The following is a 16,378-nucleotide window of genomic DNA, read 5'->3' as shown; positions in this document are numbered from 1 at the left end:
TTTGGGATACTTTACCCGCGAAGTCGCTTGTGCTGATAGCGCCCTCTACTGGTTTCACCGTCTTTAGTGCCCTGCTGTTAGGCCAACCTGCACTTAATGTTTATGTTTCTAGATAGGGACAGGGCCCCGCTTTTATGCAACCACTTTAAATTTTCAATTCCACCTGTTACTCGGCCACTGCAGAATTAAAAGGATGATGAAATTGGACGGTTTATCTGATGTTAAGGGCACGCCCGTTCCAGCCGGACGGAATTGTGGGGTGATGGCATTGTGTTCCCTTTATCCCTATTCCTAAAGATCCTCTTCTGGGGTGATTTTTTTTCTATTGTTAAAATAGTGGGGTGATGTGTCTTGAAAGGAACATCACCCCACAAGTGGGGTATGGTCAGAACGTCGATGGACACCGATTTCGATGACAAAAAGGTAACAGGCATGAACCCATGTTCATCATAAATCTCATCAATTTTTTTTTTACAGTGTACACGCTTTTGTTTCTGCGTTCTACGTTTGCAATTAAATAATCTTCCCGCTTTTTTCCCCATGTGATGTGTAGGCAACGTAGGCGTTTTTACAGTGATGGATTGACCGAAAGTGACAGCGTGGTGGCGCTCTTTACCCCTAAGGTTCTGATGGCACGCGCTAGGAACAAACGACGAAGTGGATCACAGGCACAAGTTTGTTTTTGGGTGAGTGTCAAACAATTTTGTTCCTCTTCTTCTTTTAAACAATGCTTGTAATTGCACCGCTAGAATGATATTTCAGCCACTCAAAGGTATAGAGAATGTGTATTTGTGAAGAGAAAAGATTATTAGTATTAAACGAAAGTGTCCGACAAAGTCCAGCACTCCCACCCGCATAGTATGGTTCACTGACCTGGCTATCCCCTGACGTCTTTAATTCGGCCGAAAGTCGGGTAACCCTCCGTCCCCATTACAAGAAAGATACTGGACATTTTAAACTTCCTTTATCCGAGGCTTACAAATATGCAGCTCAGTTCATTTTAATGAATGCAAGATGTTTAAGACTATACCCTATATAACAAGCATGGTACTCCCCTCGGCCTTTCGTTGCTAGGGAGGAATCCTCCCCGTCTACCTGACTTTAGATTCATCAGAATAAGTATTTTTTTTTAGGACTGGTAACCAGCTATGTCTGCATTGAACATGCAGCGCCCCCTTGTGTTAGGCAATGGTCATCCACCCGTTCAAATTTCTCGTGAAAGGTATTTGAATTTAAACAGCGCCCCCTTGTAGACAATCGTCATTCACCCATTCAAAATACTCATGAATGATATTTGAATGTAAACAGCGCCCTCTTGTGTCAGAAATACTCATGTGGGATATTTAAATTAAAACAGCGCCCCTTGTGTCCAACAAGGCACTCCCATCCGCATAGTTAGGTTCCCTGACGACCCCCTGATGACTTTAATTCGGCTAAATCCACCCATTCAAAATACTCATGACGGATATTTTGATTTAAACAGCGCCCCCTTGGGTCAGACAATGGTCATCCACCCATTCAAAATACCCATGAGGAAAATTTGAATTTAAACAGCGCCCCCTTGAGTCACTGAGACAATGGTCATCCACCTATTCAAAATACTGATGAGGAATATTTGAAAGCTGTAGAAGGCACTTATTGTTTTGTTGGAACTGATTCTGAGTGAGGAGGGTTCCAACGTGGCCTGTTCTGCTGTATCTGACATCCTTTGTTGTATTCGGTTTTGATCAGAGTGTTTTCGTTGGGTTTATTTTTTGTGAAAGGGGCAGCTACGGGCCATCACTCTCAGAAGGGGGTACTAAGTGGGGTCAAACATAACATCTTACGACAACATTGTTTTCTTGCACTTCAGGTGGAATACTTCAATTGTATTTCTTCTCCTGGACTCTGTAGTTGATGTCACTTGTCCATTAAAAAAATACACCGTAAAGGACTAAATAACGTTACAAAGGTTTATTCTCAAAGGGCCCATGAAAAGTAATTGTTTAATGCCATTTTCATTCTGCCGTTTTCAAGGGTATTTTGGTGGCTTTATCGTTTTTATGCTGATGCGAATTTCCATATTCATGAGCAATAGTGTGATGTTGTTATCAGGCAGATCATATCATGAGCAGCGTCTCCCTGGAATGACATCACAGTAACAGCGCCCTCAGTTGTCCGGAAAAACATGGAAAATTTGAAAGAAGTGCACTTTTTTTATATAAATTTAACCAAAAAAGGGATGTCAGTTAGTTTTTATACACTTAAGAGGATTTACAGTAGCACAAGGTATGTTGCTAAGAAATATTCACTTTATGGGCCATTTCAGTTTCTTTTCAGTGCATAAAAAATTTTTATTCGATACATGTACATTCATGATACATTTACAATATTAGGAAAGGCAAAAAAGTACTCCATATCGATAGACCAAAATTCATTACAGTTAGCTACACATGTAGTTATAACTCTCAAAGAGATTCATACGGAAATGTCACAACACTCCTCAACAATTGCACACGAAAATGTATGAAGAATTGATAAGAGGGATCTGCAAATTGTTACTTTACCGATACAAAAACGATACTTTACAGTTACAAAACCCATACCTTTTGCTTATCTATACCTTTTTGTCTTCACTATGTAATAAATAGTTTATATTTATATTGTGTGCTTTGATAATGTAATTTTATTGGTCTAGGTCGGCCACGTGTCCGAACAATAAAAATGCATGTCAGACTCTGATAGTGAAGGTGATATCCCACTGCGTTCACTGTGCGCGTTGCGCGCGCATGTGCAACCTGTGGGCGCGCTAGCTTTGCGCAATAAGAATGGCAACGTTAACCGCTCAGTCTCAGACAATAAAACCGTCAGTTATCAAAGGCTACATCGCAATGATTTAATTTATTTCCCACACAATAAATTACAACCATTTATCTTATCACGATATAACAAAACAGTTGACGTGTTTAACCCCTTTGGGGCACATAACCCTTGGCTTTGCCTCTGGTGCTATATTTGCGCCCCTATAATATGGGTCTAACTGAGTAATAACATTCAAAGTGCGAACATTAATTTTACAATAATTATGAAACATACGAAATGACATCACATAACAAGTTGCAGCGATAATTGATTTTTTTCCCTCATGCAGCCGTCAGGTGCAATATACAGCGCAAGACTTGTCAGTGAAACCATAAGTTAGAGGGGAAAATAGAGAAAGTAATGCTACTAAGTTAACTTAACATACAAAAATTGTAATGAATTTGAATTAAAATAGTGAGAAACTTGTGCGTTTTTGCAAAAGATTTGTAATGCATGCAGTCTTTGTCATGCGTCACTTGAAAACATTGTGAGGTAACGTTGGCAGTGAAACTTCAATGAATGAATGAAAACACCAGTTGCATAAATACAGTAAAAATTAAATGGAGTTTTGTGTTTTGTGGGGCGTAATTTTTTTCGGAAAGATTTGGAAACAGTTCTGTTTTTGCCTTTACCGAAATTCTGATGGTGGCATACAAGTAAACACACACAGTCCTCGAGCGGGGGAAAGTACGCCTTCAGTTACGCTATACATTATTTGGTATACCCAGACCACAATAATAATGTTTGCATCTTTGTGTGATTTACTTTAAACGATGGGATTGTGTCTTTCGATCCTCAATCGGGAACATTGCGGGTATTTTTTGGTTGGTCGACCTGAAGGCCGACTTTAGCTGAAACAACAATTTTATTGCAGTCTTCAGGACCGCGAAAGTCCGGGAAAGGAATATTTACCCGAAGCTGTTTCGGTTAAGTTTTAAAAAAAAAGATCGCTGTGTATCCTGAAGAATCTCCGGTATCGCAGTAGGCTTGGAGTATTAATCAATGGTGTCAATAGAATTGGTGCAGAAGTGTACGACAAGTGTACAACAGGAAATTAATCAATTATAACATCCCAGTAGCTCAAATCGGAGGCCAACCCCAATATGCCAAGCGAGAGGCTCGATGCGGATAACGGTCGCTTCGATGGTCTCAGGAAAAGCCACAGTTACGGCAGCCTTAGCGTCGGTAGTTTGACTTTGAAACATCTGTAGAAACAAATATTTAGTTGCCAATATTTGATTTCATTTAAAATGACGAATTATGAAAACTAATCATCTATCAAAACGTGCAAATTGTTTAATTGAACAAATTTAAAAGTCTTTGAGAGTTTTCTGTGTTTGAAAATGATACTCACAAATAAAAGTCACGTATACGGCTTACGGGTTTTTAAAGAAAGACGTCAAAAAATGACGACCCAATCAAATTGGATCTTCAGCAAATAACCTTCAAGTTGGTGCTTGTTCATGTTATGTCAGCTCACCTATGCCTAGCAACATTTCATTTAAAAGCAATATAAAGATAAGCTTATCACTAAAACCATATACCATGGGTTCTCCATTCGCAGCGTTCACATACTGGTAATCAGACGTCGGCGAGGTGGATGCTCGGTACCCAATCTTACAGGCGGTCACAAACGCACCGTCGTCAAACGGGGAACCTTGTATGATGACGCCGGTCACCATTGCATTCTCAGCAAGATTCACCTCAATCCAGGAACCAGCATTTCTAAGTGGGAAAAAATGATCGTACAAAATTAATCGCGATTATTATTCTTGATTAAATTAAGACCGAGAGTTGCCCAAAAAGTAACTAATTAAACAGTTGTTGACATAAGACGGGCCTTAGGGTAAAAATAAACCGTAAAGGTACCGTCATTTTACTGCTTACGTGAGAGGAGTCCAGTAACCATTGCCGTTATTCAGACGTGCGTGGGATGGCCCATGATGCTCCGATACTTGACTCGAAGCAGTGATCTGTGAATTCAGAATGCTGCCATCTTCCAGACCCAACGGTACAGGACTCTCACAACGTGCTATATCACTAGTAGTTGATGCTGCAACAAATCATGCACATGATTCGTACAAAATGTGGGATCGATTTTAGGATCATTCGTTTCCCATGTTTGGAACAGGATCGTGCATTGTGGCGTTAAGTATGACATTTGGAATAAGTACAACCGGAGCCACATTTTCCTCTTTTATCAACCCATTTCAACAAGGTATTAATAACCAGCTCGTTTATGCAAGATCCCACTGAATGGTTAATGAAGGAAAGTTGGTAACGGCTGTCACCGCGTATCATCCCTCACCATGCGCACGCGTCATGTCGGCAATCAGCCCAGCTATTCTGCATATTGGCATGGCTGGATTACATTATAAATCAACTTTGAATAAAAAAATGTATAGTTTTGAACTCACGCCGCGATAAATTGATGACCCCAGACACCACATACAAAAACAAACTGATGTAAAGCACAGGCTGCCACTATACTATTCCTCATTTGCATACGTATCCAAGCATTTTGGATATGTAAATGATCAAGTAGAGGGGTGAGAGAGCAGGTAGTGGTGGGAGCGTATTGCTCGACACCCTGGAAACGAGGTTGTGGGTATGAGCGAAGGAATGTCACCCAACATGCCTTTCACTCCAAAACTCTAGGCACTTTTATCCCAATTAATTTCATTTAGATTATAGAAGGAAACACTTAAAGAATCAGTCAATTTCTATTTGTGATCCTCACCCACCTCTACATTTGAAAAATGCTCGGATAGCATTGACATCTTCGCTCAAGATGAGACTTGTCAGGTTATAGGGAGACCCCCGTTGATATGACGGAGGTTGTAAGGTCATTCCGCCAAGACGTATGGCTGTGCATTTACATGGATCGTCATGCGGTAGGAACCAGTGAGGCAGACCACCAGGCACGATGCCAATCATTGAACCCACAATGCAAACGTCTTGTGATGAAACCAACGCTGAATTGGAAATGCAAAATTAACTTACGTTGTATAATACTGCTGAGGATGACGTTATGCGTATCTAATGCCCAAAAAAATATTTTGCAAATTATATGCAACCGAGTACTTCGGTTGAATGACGAAGTCAGTTAACCATTGGATTTATTTTTTGACGTCCACGTTATTAAAACAAATTTCCGCGGGATTGATATCGTATTTTAGCGCTGTACCACAATATTTTTTTTAATAGCGAGAATTTTCTTCCTTCTAAAGACTTAATGGATGATAAAATACATAATTTTAATTACCTGCAAGCACGGTCATCACTGACCCAGCAATTAGAGACGCCATCAGCCACTCCATGGTGCTCGATATTATAGACACACGAGTACGAAGAAAACACTATGGTGAGACGGAAAGAATCTTCGAGCTATGACTGTTGTGCTAGTGTTATCTTACCTTATCACTTACCAACACCATAATGGCGTGCATACGGATTAAACGAATTTACCAAAAGAGGCGGGGCCGCGTACGCATTCATGTTTCCCAATTGGATGAGATCCCTGTGGACTTCTTTATTCTGTACATATTTCAGGTGTCATTCTAATTTCGTCTTCACTGTTATTCCACCTTAGGAAACCCAATCGATTTGATACGGGCCTTTCTCAATATCAATTTGATCAGGGGCTTGCATATTGACAGAATTTGCCTTAAACTGCCCTTGAAAGTTGAAAGCGGCGTATAATCAATACTCTGCACACCTATATCCAAAAGACTATTCCTGATTAATTTCATCTCAGTTTGCACGTTAGGCAATAACATGACCAAGGGACCATACAGTACAGTAAGAAGCTTGTGGCAGATTTATAGAAGGGTTTGGGGGGTTACACCCCCTCCTGTTCAACCCCTTATTAATGTTGTGAAATGGCTGAAATGGCGGAAGGCTGAAATTCCTAAATATATTCTCAAATTGCCATAGAAAGCAAGAGAAAGCATCGTAGATTTCAAAACTTTTCCGGGAGCATGCCCTTTAGCTCCCAATAGCAAGTCGGCATGAACTCACTCAACCTCCTCTTTGCTCTTGGGAATTACTTTCAAATGACACCTGCTTCAATTACCCATCATTCAAAGCATTGCCATTTTGTTTCAGAAATTTGAAATTTTCCAAACCTAAAAAACAACAAAATGTGTTTAATTTTGTCAGGGTTTTGTGCATGGGAGCCGGTTTCAAATGATATAATGTATTTTTAAGCCACAAATATCGACACAATCTTTAATTAACCGTGATAACATCATTACCTTGCGCGAAACAAGAGAGCGGTTTTTATTAAAAATCAACGGTGTTGAAATGCCGGATCGATGGTCTTAGAGGTCGTACACGGTAAGCGTATTTCACGGCTTAGCGAGGAATTGTGGCTTCTTACATCCCTGAACTAAGAGTTCTGTGCTTACTGGGTTAGCGCAACATTTTTCTACTACCTCTTTTTTGTTTGTTTGTTTCTTGCGAAAAAATGGTGATCGTAAGCGCTAATTCTGTTGTTAGCAGAGCCATGAAACCGGGCCCCAGCAGGACATCAAAGCCTTCAGTTACCAACGGTTACATCACAGTGATTTAATTTATTTCTCACACAGCAAGTTACAAACTTTTATCTTTTTGACTTATTGGCACCGTACAAAACACTTGTTGACTGCTGTGATGTGGGATTTGTCGTTTTTATAAAACATCATATCGCACATCACAGCAGTCAACAAAAAAATTATTAATTATCATTGTTATATATTCTTGTATACCCTAAACATACATGCACACACTATCGTATTTTATACAGCACATTCATAGCATATAACTACTTTACACAGACGTATATATTATTGTAACATTGTACCCGAACTAATTGAACTAAAACGACTCTATACAATATACTTTAAGCTCTCCACTTTTTGGTCTTGTACTGTTTTTGCACATTTGGTAGTTCTCCAAATATATTATCTTTATAGGCCTACAGCTTCAAGTTGTTCTAATTGGCATGGCCAATTACGTTAAGATATTTAACGAATTTGCCTGACAAAGATGATGATGTACTGAAGAATCCCGACAGTTAAAACAGTACTATTGGTAACACAAAATGCATATAGCAGTGTTAGTGCTTACTGTCACGAAAAGACGCAAGACAAACAGTTGCACTCATTCAAGTAAAAAATAAATACACACACAAAGTATTGTCAAAAACAATATATTAACTTGTACAAAACATAAACATTACAACTTGTAAACCCTGGCAACCTAATAAAAACTGAATTGCATTGAGATGTTACTGGCATAGGAAAACCAAACTTGGTTATATACAACACCCTTAAGAAATTAATTACATCCAAAATCTGAGGTTATTCTAGAGGTATATGAATTCATATTTTTATATTTAGCACATATTGAGCTCACATCCTCATGTTGTACTGCCAATCTATATTGTTTCTATAGGATTAATCTTGATTAGTATATACATAAATTAGATTTGAAACATTGAGTGGTGGTGGTACAAACTGACCCTACTGAGGGTGTGCGGTAACACCATGTGGTAGTATCTCTTTTGAGAAGATGTGTGGTTCTGAAAACAACCAGTTGGTTGTGAAACTCAACGTTCCGATCAGCAGCTTTGATCGTCTTCAGGAGAGAACCTGGTCACCCACCTATGAGACAGCCCGGTTCCTCCCCAGAATCCTCTGCCTTCTGGTAAGACCACATCTTCAACTCCAGCCAGTTCGTACTTTGCTGTCATAACCAGAAGCCTCACCTTCCAAATGATGGGCATCATATTATTTTTGACGTCGTTTCCTTTTCCTCGTGACGACGATTAGAATATGTTACATATTCAAAGGAACACACTTTCATTGCTACAAATCTAGTACATTATGTACATAACCTGATTCTTATTTGATGAAGAAACCTGTTTTGGATTCTCTCATCTTTGGAAGGTACCTTTGTACAATCTGTGTGACAGCTGTTGCATGTAGACCCATGCCAACCAGGTAGAGCTTCTCCAGATCCATGGTTTTGTGCTCTGCGATAGTCTGCACGAGTGTGTTCACTGCATCGTGACTGAATGAACCTTCTTGCAAGTAGAGACACGTGAGTTTACTAGGACTTGAAGCAAGCGATGTTGATACCTCATTCAAGTCATCATCAGTCAGACCACAGCAACGGAACACCATGGAAGTTAGACTCTCAAAGAGTGGTGAACGCCTGTGCAGATACCCATGCAAGCTACTGTTTTCAATACACAAGTACGTCGCGTTGCTTGCGGCGAGGGCATCGACAAGCACTGTGAAGTCTTTACGAGATTGCAGGATCTTACCATCCAGGCCGATACCGAACCCACTCAGCTCTGGCTGCTGTCTGATGAAGTCACACAGATGATTGACTTGGTTCTCGAGGACCATTTCCTCTCCAGACTCCCCTGTATTAGATTTCCCATCACACTGTTTGCTGGAAGTTACATAAAGCCTCGTGACCTTAGCTCGCCGTTGCATCTCGGAGATAGTTGTCGTGAGATCTGACAACTGATCTTTCAGCTGATCTGACAGTTCCATGTGGAAATAAAGTGAGTCCACAGTGACTCCTTCTAAGATCTTCCTGGCGATGGATTGGTCAGTAATTAGTGTCAGGTGGATATTGAGTCTTTCTAGCTGAACTGGATCAGAGAACCTCTGCAGGTAGTATTCCATTGCTGGGAAGTCTTCTTTGTATTTCAGTGTCAGACGGGACCCAACACCTGCCAGGAGATTAGGTGACTGTGCTTCGAAAACCAGGACCAGTGTGAAATTCTGTATCCACAAGAACTCTTGTGTCTGCAACTCTTCATGAAGACCATTGACATGTTGGAGAATCGTAGCAGCAGCATTGACGTTCATTCCGCAGCAGAACCGGAGAAGATATTCTTTCTCCTGTATGCTTTCAACGGTTACCTGTGGCAACAACTCGTTCTGTATCTTCTCAGTGGCCTGTGTTGCTAGGTAATGGGCTGCGAAGAACTCCTGAAACGATTTGTGCAGGAAGTTGACCATCTCTACAAGTTGTGTGCAAACTGCTTTTGACTCCTGATACAGAATCCCAATTTTCAATCCACCTTCCAGGGAGTTGCCAAACTCATCTGGTTGAAAGACTAACCTTTCTCCATCCAGATCAATCAAGCCTTCAAATGCAACTCGACCAACTTCATCTTTGACTGCATTCACCTCTTCTTGTGAGACATTTTCGTATTTCTCCAGGAAATGACTCACTAGTATGTCCACAGCTCGTTCATACAACTTGGTAAGTTGTTGGGGCAGGGTATCATCACGGTTCCATATGACACAGAGGAGAAGCAACATGATGGGAGACTGGGCCAGGGTGTGAATGAACGCAGTTGACTGGACCTCTTGTATGAGTGCTTGACCCTTCTCAACCTTGTCGGAAAAGAACTGCCCAATGTACTTGTCCCTGTTTGCAGGTGAGAAACCGATCGTTTCAACAACAGCGTAGGTGCTGTCAAGCTCGTTCATCTTGTGAGGACGGGTGGTTACGAGGACACGGCAGTCCCTGAGCGCCTTGAACGAAATCACATCTTTGATTGAGAAATCATCATCATTTGGTGGTGGACTATTCAGCACCTGCGACGACACCTCATCCAAGCCATCTAGTACAATCAATGTGTCCTTCTGGTTGTTAGTGATAAGGTCTCGAAGATTTGCTCGGGATAATTCAGTCTCTTTAGGCAGAATTCTCTGAATGGCATCCAAAAGTCCCGAGGACTGACTGACTTGGATTTCTCGCATCCCAAGTACAACCACAAGTTTGAAGCGTGACAAGACGGAACCTGCCATCTGACATGCCCAATCGCAGGCAATCTTTCTGGTGAGTGTCGTCTTACCACTTCCTGCTGTTCCCACCAAAGCCACATGACCCTCCTCATGCAAGAGGCGTATGAGATCATCTTGGGAGTCCAGTGGTTCCTTGACCGGGTTATCTGGGTAGAATCCCCGTCTTCCTTTAATCCTAACCATCTTTTCAGACTTCACAGTTTTGCCAGTCTCTCTTAAGAGTTGCAGATCGATGAACACATCTTTGATTTTATTGATGCAACGAGCAAAAACTGGATGAGTGCGAATTGTGTTAAGCATTCCTTTGTAGTACGTCTTGAGCTGGTCAGCACAACTCCTCAGAGTTTCATCACCTTTAAGAAATAAAAATAAAGCAGATACAAATATGAGTTGTGGTTTGAGACCAGTATAAATTCTTTCGTAAGGGTGTGAATTTCATGACATCAACAACTGATTTTTTTTCTGTTCTCTTTACCCTCATGAAATTTTTCTTTAATATTCATGTGGGTATACAGGGGCTCTTTTTCAGTCCTTGACAATGCAGACTACAAAAACAAAAGTCAATCGGGATAAACATCTGCCATTGAAACAACTCGATCTCACACACATCATATTTCTGTATCAACACAAACTATTATCAAGTTGGTCCTTCCTGAATCGTCCTTAATTGCGCGGTTCATCCACAGGGTCACAATTTCCAATCAAAATCCGATGGTGTTGCTGCAAAGTGAGTTCCAGAAGTTTGAGTATTTAATACCCTATTCAGTTGTGGTGCTGATATACTCAGTTACTTTACCATTACAATATCTCACCTCTTTCCAAGTCAGCATTGTTTACATCAGTCATCCTTACTGTGTTGTATGTCGAATTTCTTGTCGATCTTTTCTGTGGTGCAGTGTGAAATGGGGGAAAAATTACATCTCTGACATTTATATCTATTTAGTTAACCCTAACAACACTGAATGTCCCAATTTCACACACCCGAGGGAGTTATTAGGTAATGAAAGTAGATCTAGTCTCATTGACATTATAAAAATCGGTTTTAATTGATGACATCACTAACCTTGCAGACCAAGATTATCCCAGCAACTATCACCACAATCAAAATGCTGATGATGATGCAAAGGGCGATCAATATGCCATTTACTCCATCTGACTTTGAAGAATCTGTTGACACCTGTGGCTGTGTTGAATAGCCTATGATAGCAACAGACAATCATTGCAATCAACAGGTGTATTCCTACAGACAAAAGTAATGTGCATAATTTATCTCAGTATACCGTACAATGCTGCTATTAGTGAATTCACACATTGACATGGTCATTTCTCTGTCTAACGCAAAATCTTGGGATGCTCGCATTTTACAATCAGCATCTTCCAATTGTGCAATCAAGAGACTTTGATATCTGCACAAAACTTCTATTTAAACCAAACTTCATATAACACCCCGGAATACCTTAATCGTACATAAGGCCAAAAAAAAAAAAATTCGGTCTCTGGTCAGACTCTGGTCTCTGTTTGGTGTCCTCATGTACATTGGTGTCCTCCATAATTTGCCTTGGTGCTTTCGATCATTTGCCTTGGTGCAATTTCCCATTCCTTGGTGCTCTTTGGTAAAAAAAATTAAGGAGGTGCGGAAATAGAGGGCGCTGTTGGAGCTACCGTGGAACATTTTGGAAAAAAAAAGATCAACGCGCATGATTAAAATCGACGGGTGCGCTGACCAGAGACCGACTTATTTTTTTTTTTTTGCCTAAACACAATTTAACTAAGTACCACCAATTTTCTTGTTCCAAGAATAAAAGGGCAAGAGTGCACTAAAAAAAGTTTATACCGGAATTCATGAATGGAATTTACTTCCCAACAACATCAAATGTTCCAACAATCATCCTCAATTTAAAAGGGCAGTGAAGCAACATCTCTCTTCTCGGTCATTTTTCTAAGCGGCTGAGTTTTTAATGAATGATCATTCTTTGTTATTTCCTGTGTAATTTTATTGAACTTTTTATAATGTAATTGTATGTTTTTGTGTGTGTGTGTTTTTACGGGCCCTGATGGAAATAAGCCGTGTTATAAACAGCTTTTAGGGTTATCCTTGGCTTTGTATTTTTCATGTAATACGTTCATTTTTATGTGGCACTGTATGTTTATTTGTATTTGCCAAAATAATTAAATCAATAAAAACAATAAAAACCTGCCACGGTTAACTTAGTATTTCATCCAAAACGATTAAATCTTCTTTCTGTTTGATTTTGGTTTTGGTACTACCAAATAATTCAATGGGATAATGAATGGGATAATCAATATAAATGAAATGAAACCTACTACTTGTGGGTATATCCAATCTTGTAATGTGCACTTTCCGAAGGCTCCGTTCCTGTCTCCCATTGCAATGCCGGTTGCTTGGCAATGCAGTGTTGTCTCCTCGTGATAAACCTCTGTCACAGTTGCAAAGGTGGAAGACAAATAGTTCTCTGTGGATGAACGAAAATACACCAACGTTTTCAGAGTTTCCTAACTGAGGTCAAACGTAAAAGTTGGTGAAACATAAGTATCTGCCTCCATGTTTATCTTTTGGGTCATCTTGGGAGCTTAGCAGGACTTTGCCCAGTGATTTGTGATTTTCATCAAATGTCACATTGTGTTCACCGCATTAAATTCTGTGAGTTTAGTAACTGTATACTGTTGCACTGTGTTACAGTACAATTTACATGTACATGTACATGTACATGTAGATGTTCGTGTTAATTGCCTGCCTGTACTTATAGACCAATGCATAAAACCACATTAACTGCACACATAGCTAACAGATGGTGCACATCCAAATGACATATTGCATGTTCCAATCGGTAGTCTTGTAGGTGACTATAGGTCTTGTCAGACTTGTCGGACATTTTGGCCATGGCTATGATTGGTCCAAACATTACAGGGAGGGCTCAGATGGAACAGTTCGCATAAATGGTGTCCTGTCCTGTCACAGAGTGCCACAGAAATATTGACCTAATGCCTTTATTTGAAATTCCACAATGAACCAACCAAAATACCTTGGATTTGAGACACATTTTGAAGCGTTCCGTTGACTTGGTATGTGATGTTTGTCACTTCTTCAGTGGATCCGTCGTTGAAAACACGCAGCCACCGCAGTTTGACAGCAGGTCTGGCATTGATCACATGACATGTCAGGTGGTAAGTTGCCTCTTTAGGGTGGAGTTCTATCAGGCAGCCATCTTTGCTGTCTGTCAGGCGACACTCCTCAACCTCTGGAGAAGGTCCATTGGGTGGTACTGTCGATGACAAAATGTTATTAAAGTTTCCATATCATGCATATATCCAGCAAGCTCTGGACTGAAATCTGACATCCTCTAACAGTTATCATTATGTTCCATCTCTGTGCTTGACCCGTATTTGTAGAGTAAAGAGGTACGGTTGCTAAGCAAGTGGTGCACATGAGCGGGTGGAGGATGGGGAGACAGAGTTCCTTTCTCTCTGCCCCCCCCCCCCCCCCACCCTACTCTCTGCACCCTCCTCCCCCCCCCCCCCAGCAAATGACCCAATTTAACACATCAGGTTCCTTTTCCTCTGCAGAGAAATCCTTCATGGACAACGTTGTTTGCGGTTCATCATATTTCTTTGTTGATTGAAAATTGTCGACAATCTAGTTCGATTTCCAGTAAGCTTGTTTTTTTTTTCTTTTAAAAAGAAACGATAGGTTTATGAGCCAATTGGCCAACATATTCATGGTCTTATCGTCTTTGTGAGGCATCCGTATTAGTGAAAACACACAGTTGTCAAACTTTTTTTTTTACTCACCAAAAACTGTTACATCTACGGGTGCAGTTTGGAAACCAGGACGTCCAGTTTTCAGCTGACAGAAGAACTGCCCTTCGTCAGATGCTGTGATGTTGTTAATAACTAGGGATAATCGCTCAGTCAGGAAATACTTGCCGCTGACAATGCTCGGGCCTTCATAGATAGTTCCCTCAAAATTGGAAATGACTAGGTTCTCTGTGGCTACAACGTCTTTGTACCAATACGCTGAGTTGACATCTCTGATGCTGAAGTTCTCATCTGTGATCAGAGGGCACTCTACTTCTTCGCTTTCTCCAAACTGTAGATAGGTGTGCTTGCCGGGCGGCAGGACTTGACTCAGACAAAATGCGACTGCAAATTAAATTATAGCAGGACAGCTTGGTCATTCCATGTCAATTCAACACGATTTTGTTCACCCGACCCTCACAGATTATGTAATATAATTGGCCTTTAGAAGAAACTCCCCAAACTGAATGTGTTGTTGGTGTGTAATCTGGCTCGTAACTTTGTGAGATGCGGGTCAACGAACTGTTGGCTAATGAGTATGACCTCCGAAGTTTAAATGCTTATACGTGTATATCCAAAAGTACAGCACCTGCGAAGCCACTGTGTTACATCATCTAAGCTCTTTGATTGGCCTCCATAAAACGAAATCAAAATCGTAACATGAAGCGCAGAGAAAACACGTAACGAAATTTTTTTTTTCAAATTTTTCGCTGTTTGGGAACAATATAAGGGGTCTCATGGAATGTCAAGAATGTATAGATCAATCCAGGATAACTGTCTCTCTCATTTGTATTCTCTTTACCGTTTTTGGGGGGGTCTTTTTGTCCTCGCGTGGGTTTGTGACTATGCTACTGTGACCGTGTCACCAAAGTATGGCAAATCGGTGGAGCGTTGGTATGGAGGGGTACCCGTTATTCAACGCTCCACTCAGTAGAGCTAACGGGTAAATAAACTCGCGATTTATGAACAGGGGTGTTTAGAACTTGATGAAATTTCACTTTCTGTAAAATTTCAATTAAAACTGGTAGGCGCTACAGGCGAAAAATCAAAGTGCGCCACGTTGGGGGCCGCGCCACTTTAATTAGGGTACATCAGCAATACAACCATGCATGCATAATATTGCCACATTTTCTTTCATGATGCATATTCGAATTATTTTCAAAGAACTACTTGTGGAATACAATGCTACTCACCAAAAATGATCAAAGACAAGCATTCACGCTCGATTGCCATGTATGCCATGGTCAATACCCTTCCTAGTCGTGACGTTTGCAACGGTTCAAGTATTATAGATACGGGTCACGCACGGTGATCAAATCCGCACGTAGCGCGCAGACTGGAGCCAAGCTTGTGGATCGGTACGCTGACCCTGTGCAGGCCACATGAAGTTCACTGCAGCGAAAATATTGACGTTCTAAAGCAATTCCTCATTCTTAAATTCATAATGTAGACAAATGTGAACAGTAAGACAGGCATTTCACGGACGCAATTTGCAAACGAACTACGTAGTAGTACTAGTACGTATCTGTTCATCTCACTTTATCGGCCTCGTGATTTTCTTCTCAGCTGGTTCCCTGCCGTCAGATTTGTTTTTGTATGCGCACGCGGAATGAATGGAGCGGAACCAGCTAAGGGGATTCCCCGGCCTTTGACCCCAAACAAATGCTTGCGCAATGCAATGCGATTACTTCGGGATTTTTTCCTATGTTGGAGCATGGATTGCATCATGCATAATACGGTGTTTTTCCATTCCCTACTGTACTGGATGGAAGATGCTTTTAACGTCATCGGATTTATATTATTGATGGGGTCTGGTTTACAGAAAGTGTAAAAAAATAACATTCAGAACTGTTTGAAAAACGAAGAACCTGGACCCCGGCTCCGTAGTAGCTTTTGTATGGTAGCCG

General features: G+C 40.8%; 2 protein-coding genes across 2 annotated transcripts; both read right to left on the bottom strand.

Annotated features, from left to right (window-relative positions):
* Positions 1–2,356: 2,356 nt before the first annotated feature.
* On the bottom strand, positions 2,357–6,165 carry LOC119720973 (lactadherin-like). The gene is made up of 5 exons (XM_038190837.1): positions 6,107–6,165; positions 5,586–5,816; positions 4,729–4,894; positions 4,386–4,566; positions 2,357–4,046 (listed from the first exon to the last, which is right to left on the bottom strand). The coding sequence occupies exons 1-5, from the start codon at positions 6,159–6,161 to the stop codon at positions 3,900–3,902; spliced, it is 780 nt and encodes a 259-aa protein (XP_038046765.1). The 5' UTR covers positions 6,162–6,165; the 3' UTR covers positions 2,357–3,899.
* A 652-nt stretch (positions 6,166–6,817) lies between these two features.
* Positions 6,818–16,056, bottom strand: LOC119719898 (NACHT, LRR and PYD domains-containing protein 3-like). The gene is made up of 6 exons (XM_038189367.1): positions 15,665–16,056; positions 14,466–14,816; positions 13,700–13,939; positions 12,981–13,129; positions 11,468–11,540; positions 6,818–11,008 (listed from the first exon to the last, which is right to left on the bottom strand). The coding sequence occupies exons 1-6, from the start codon at positions 15,711–15,713 to the stop codon at positions 8,727–8,729; spliced, it is 3,144 nt and encodes a 1,047-aa protein (XP_038045295.1). The 5' UTR covers positions 15,714–16,056; the 3' UTR covers positions 6,818–8,726.
* Between the last annotated feature and the right edge of the window lie 322 nt (positions 16,057–16,378).

This window comes from Patiria miniata, unplaced genomic scaffold (assembly GCF_015706575.1).
Source record: "Patiria miniata isolate m_02_andy unplaced genomic scaffold, ASM1570657v1 HiC_scaffold_9, whole genome shotgun sequence".
In the NCBI taxonomy this organism is placed as follows: Eukaryota; Metazoa; Echinodermata; class Asteroidea; order Valvatida; family Asterinidae; genus Patiria; species Patiria miniata.
This window is presented reverse-complemented; position numbering and strand designations above follow the sequence as displayed.

Excerpts from the sequence above, each read along its gene's own strand:
- LOC119719898 (XM_038189367.1), bottom strand. The coding sequence starts at position 15,713 with ATGGCATACATGGCAATCGAGCGTGAATGCTTGTCTTTGATCATTTTT. Across the intron at positions 13,130-13,699 it reads AAATGTGTCTCAAATCCAAG|AGAACTATTTGTCTTCCACC; the intron begins GTATTTTGGTTG and ends GTTCATCCACAG. Across the intron at positions 11,541-12,980 it reads ATTGGATATACCCACAAGTA|AAAAGATCGACAAGAAATTC; the intron begins GTAGGTTTCATT and ends ACTGCACCACAG.
- LOC119720973 (XM_038190837.1), bottom strand. The coding sequence starts at position 6,161 with ATGGAGTGGCTGATGGCGTCTCTAATTGCTGGGTCAGTGATGACCGTG. Across the intron at positions 5,817-6,106 it reads AGTGATGACCGTGCTTGCAG|CGTTGGTTTCATCACAAGAC; the intron begins GTAATTAAAATT and ends TTTCCAATTCAG. Across the intron at positions 4,567-4,728 it reads GGTTACTGGACTCCTCTCAC|AAATGCTGGTTCCTGGATTG; the intron begins GTAAGCAGTAAA and ends TTTCCCACTTAG.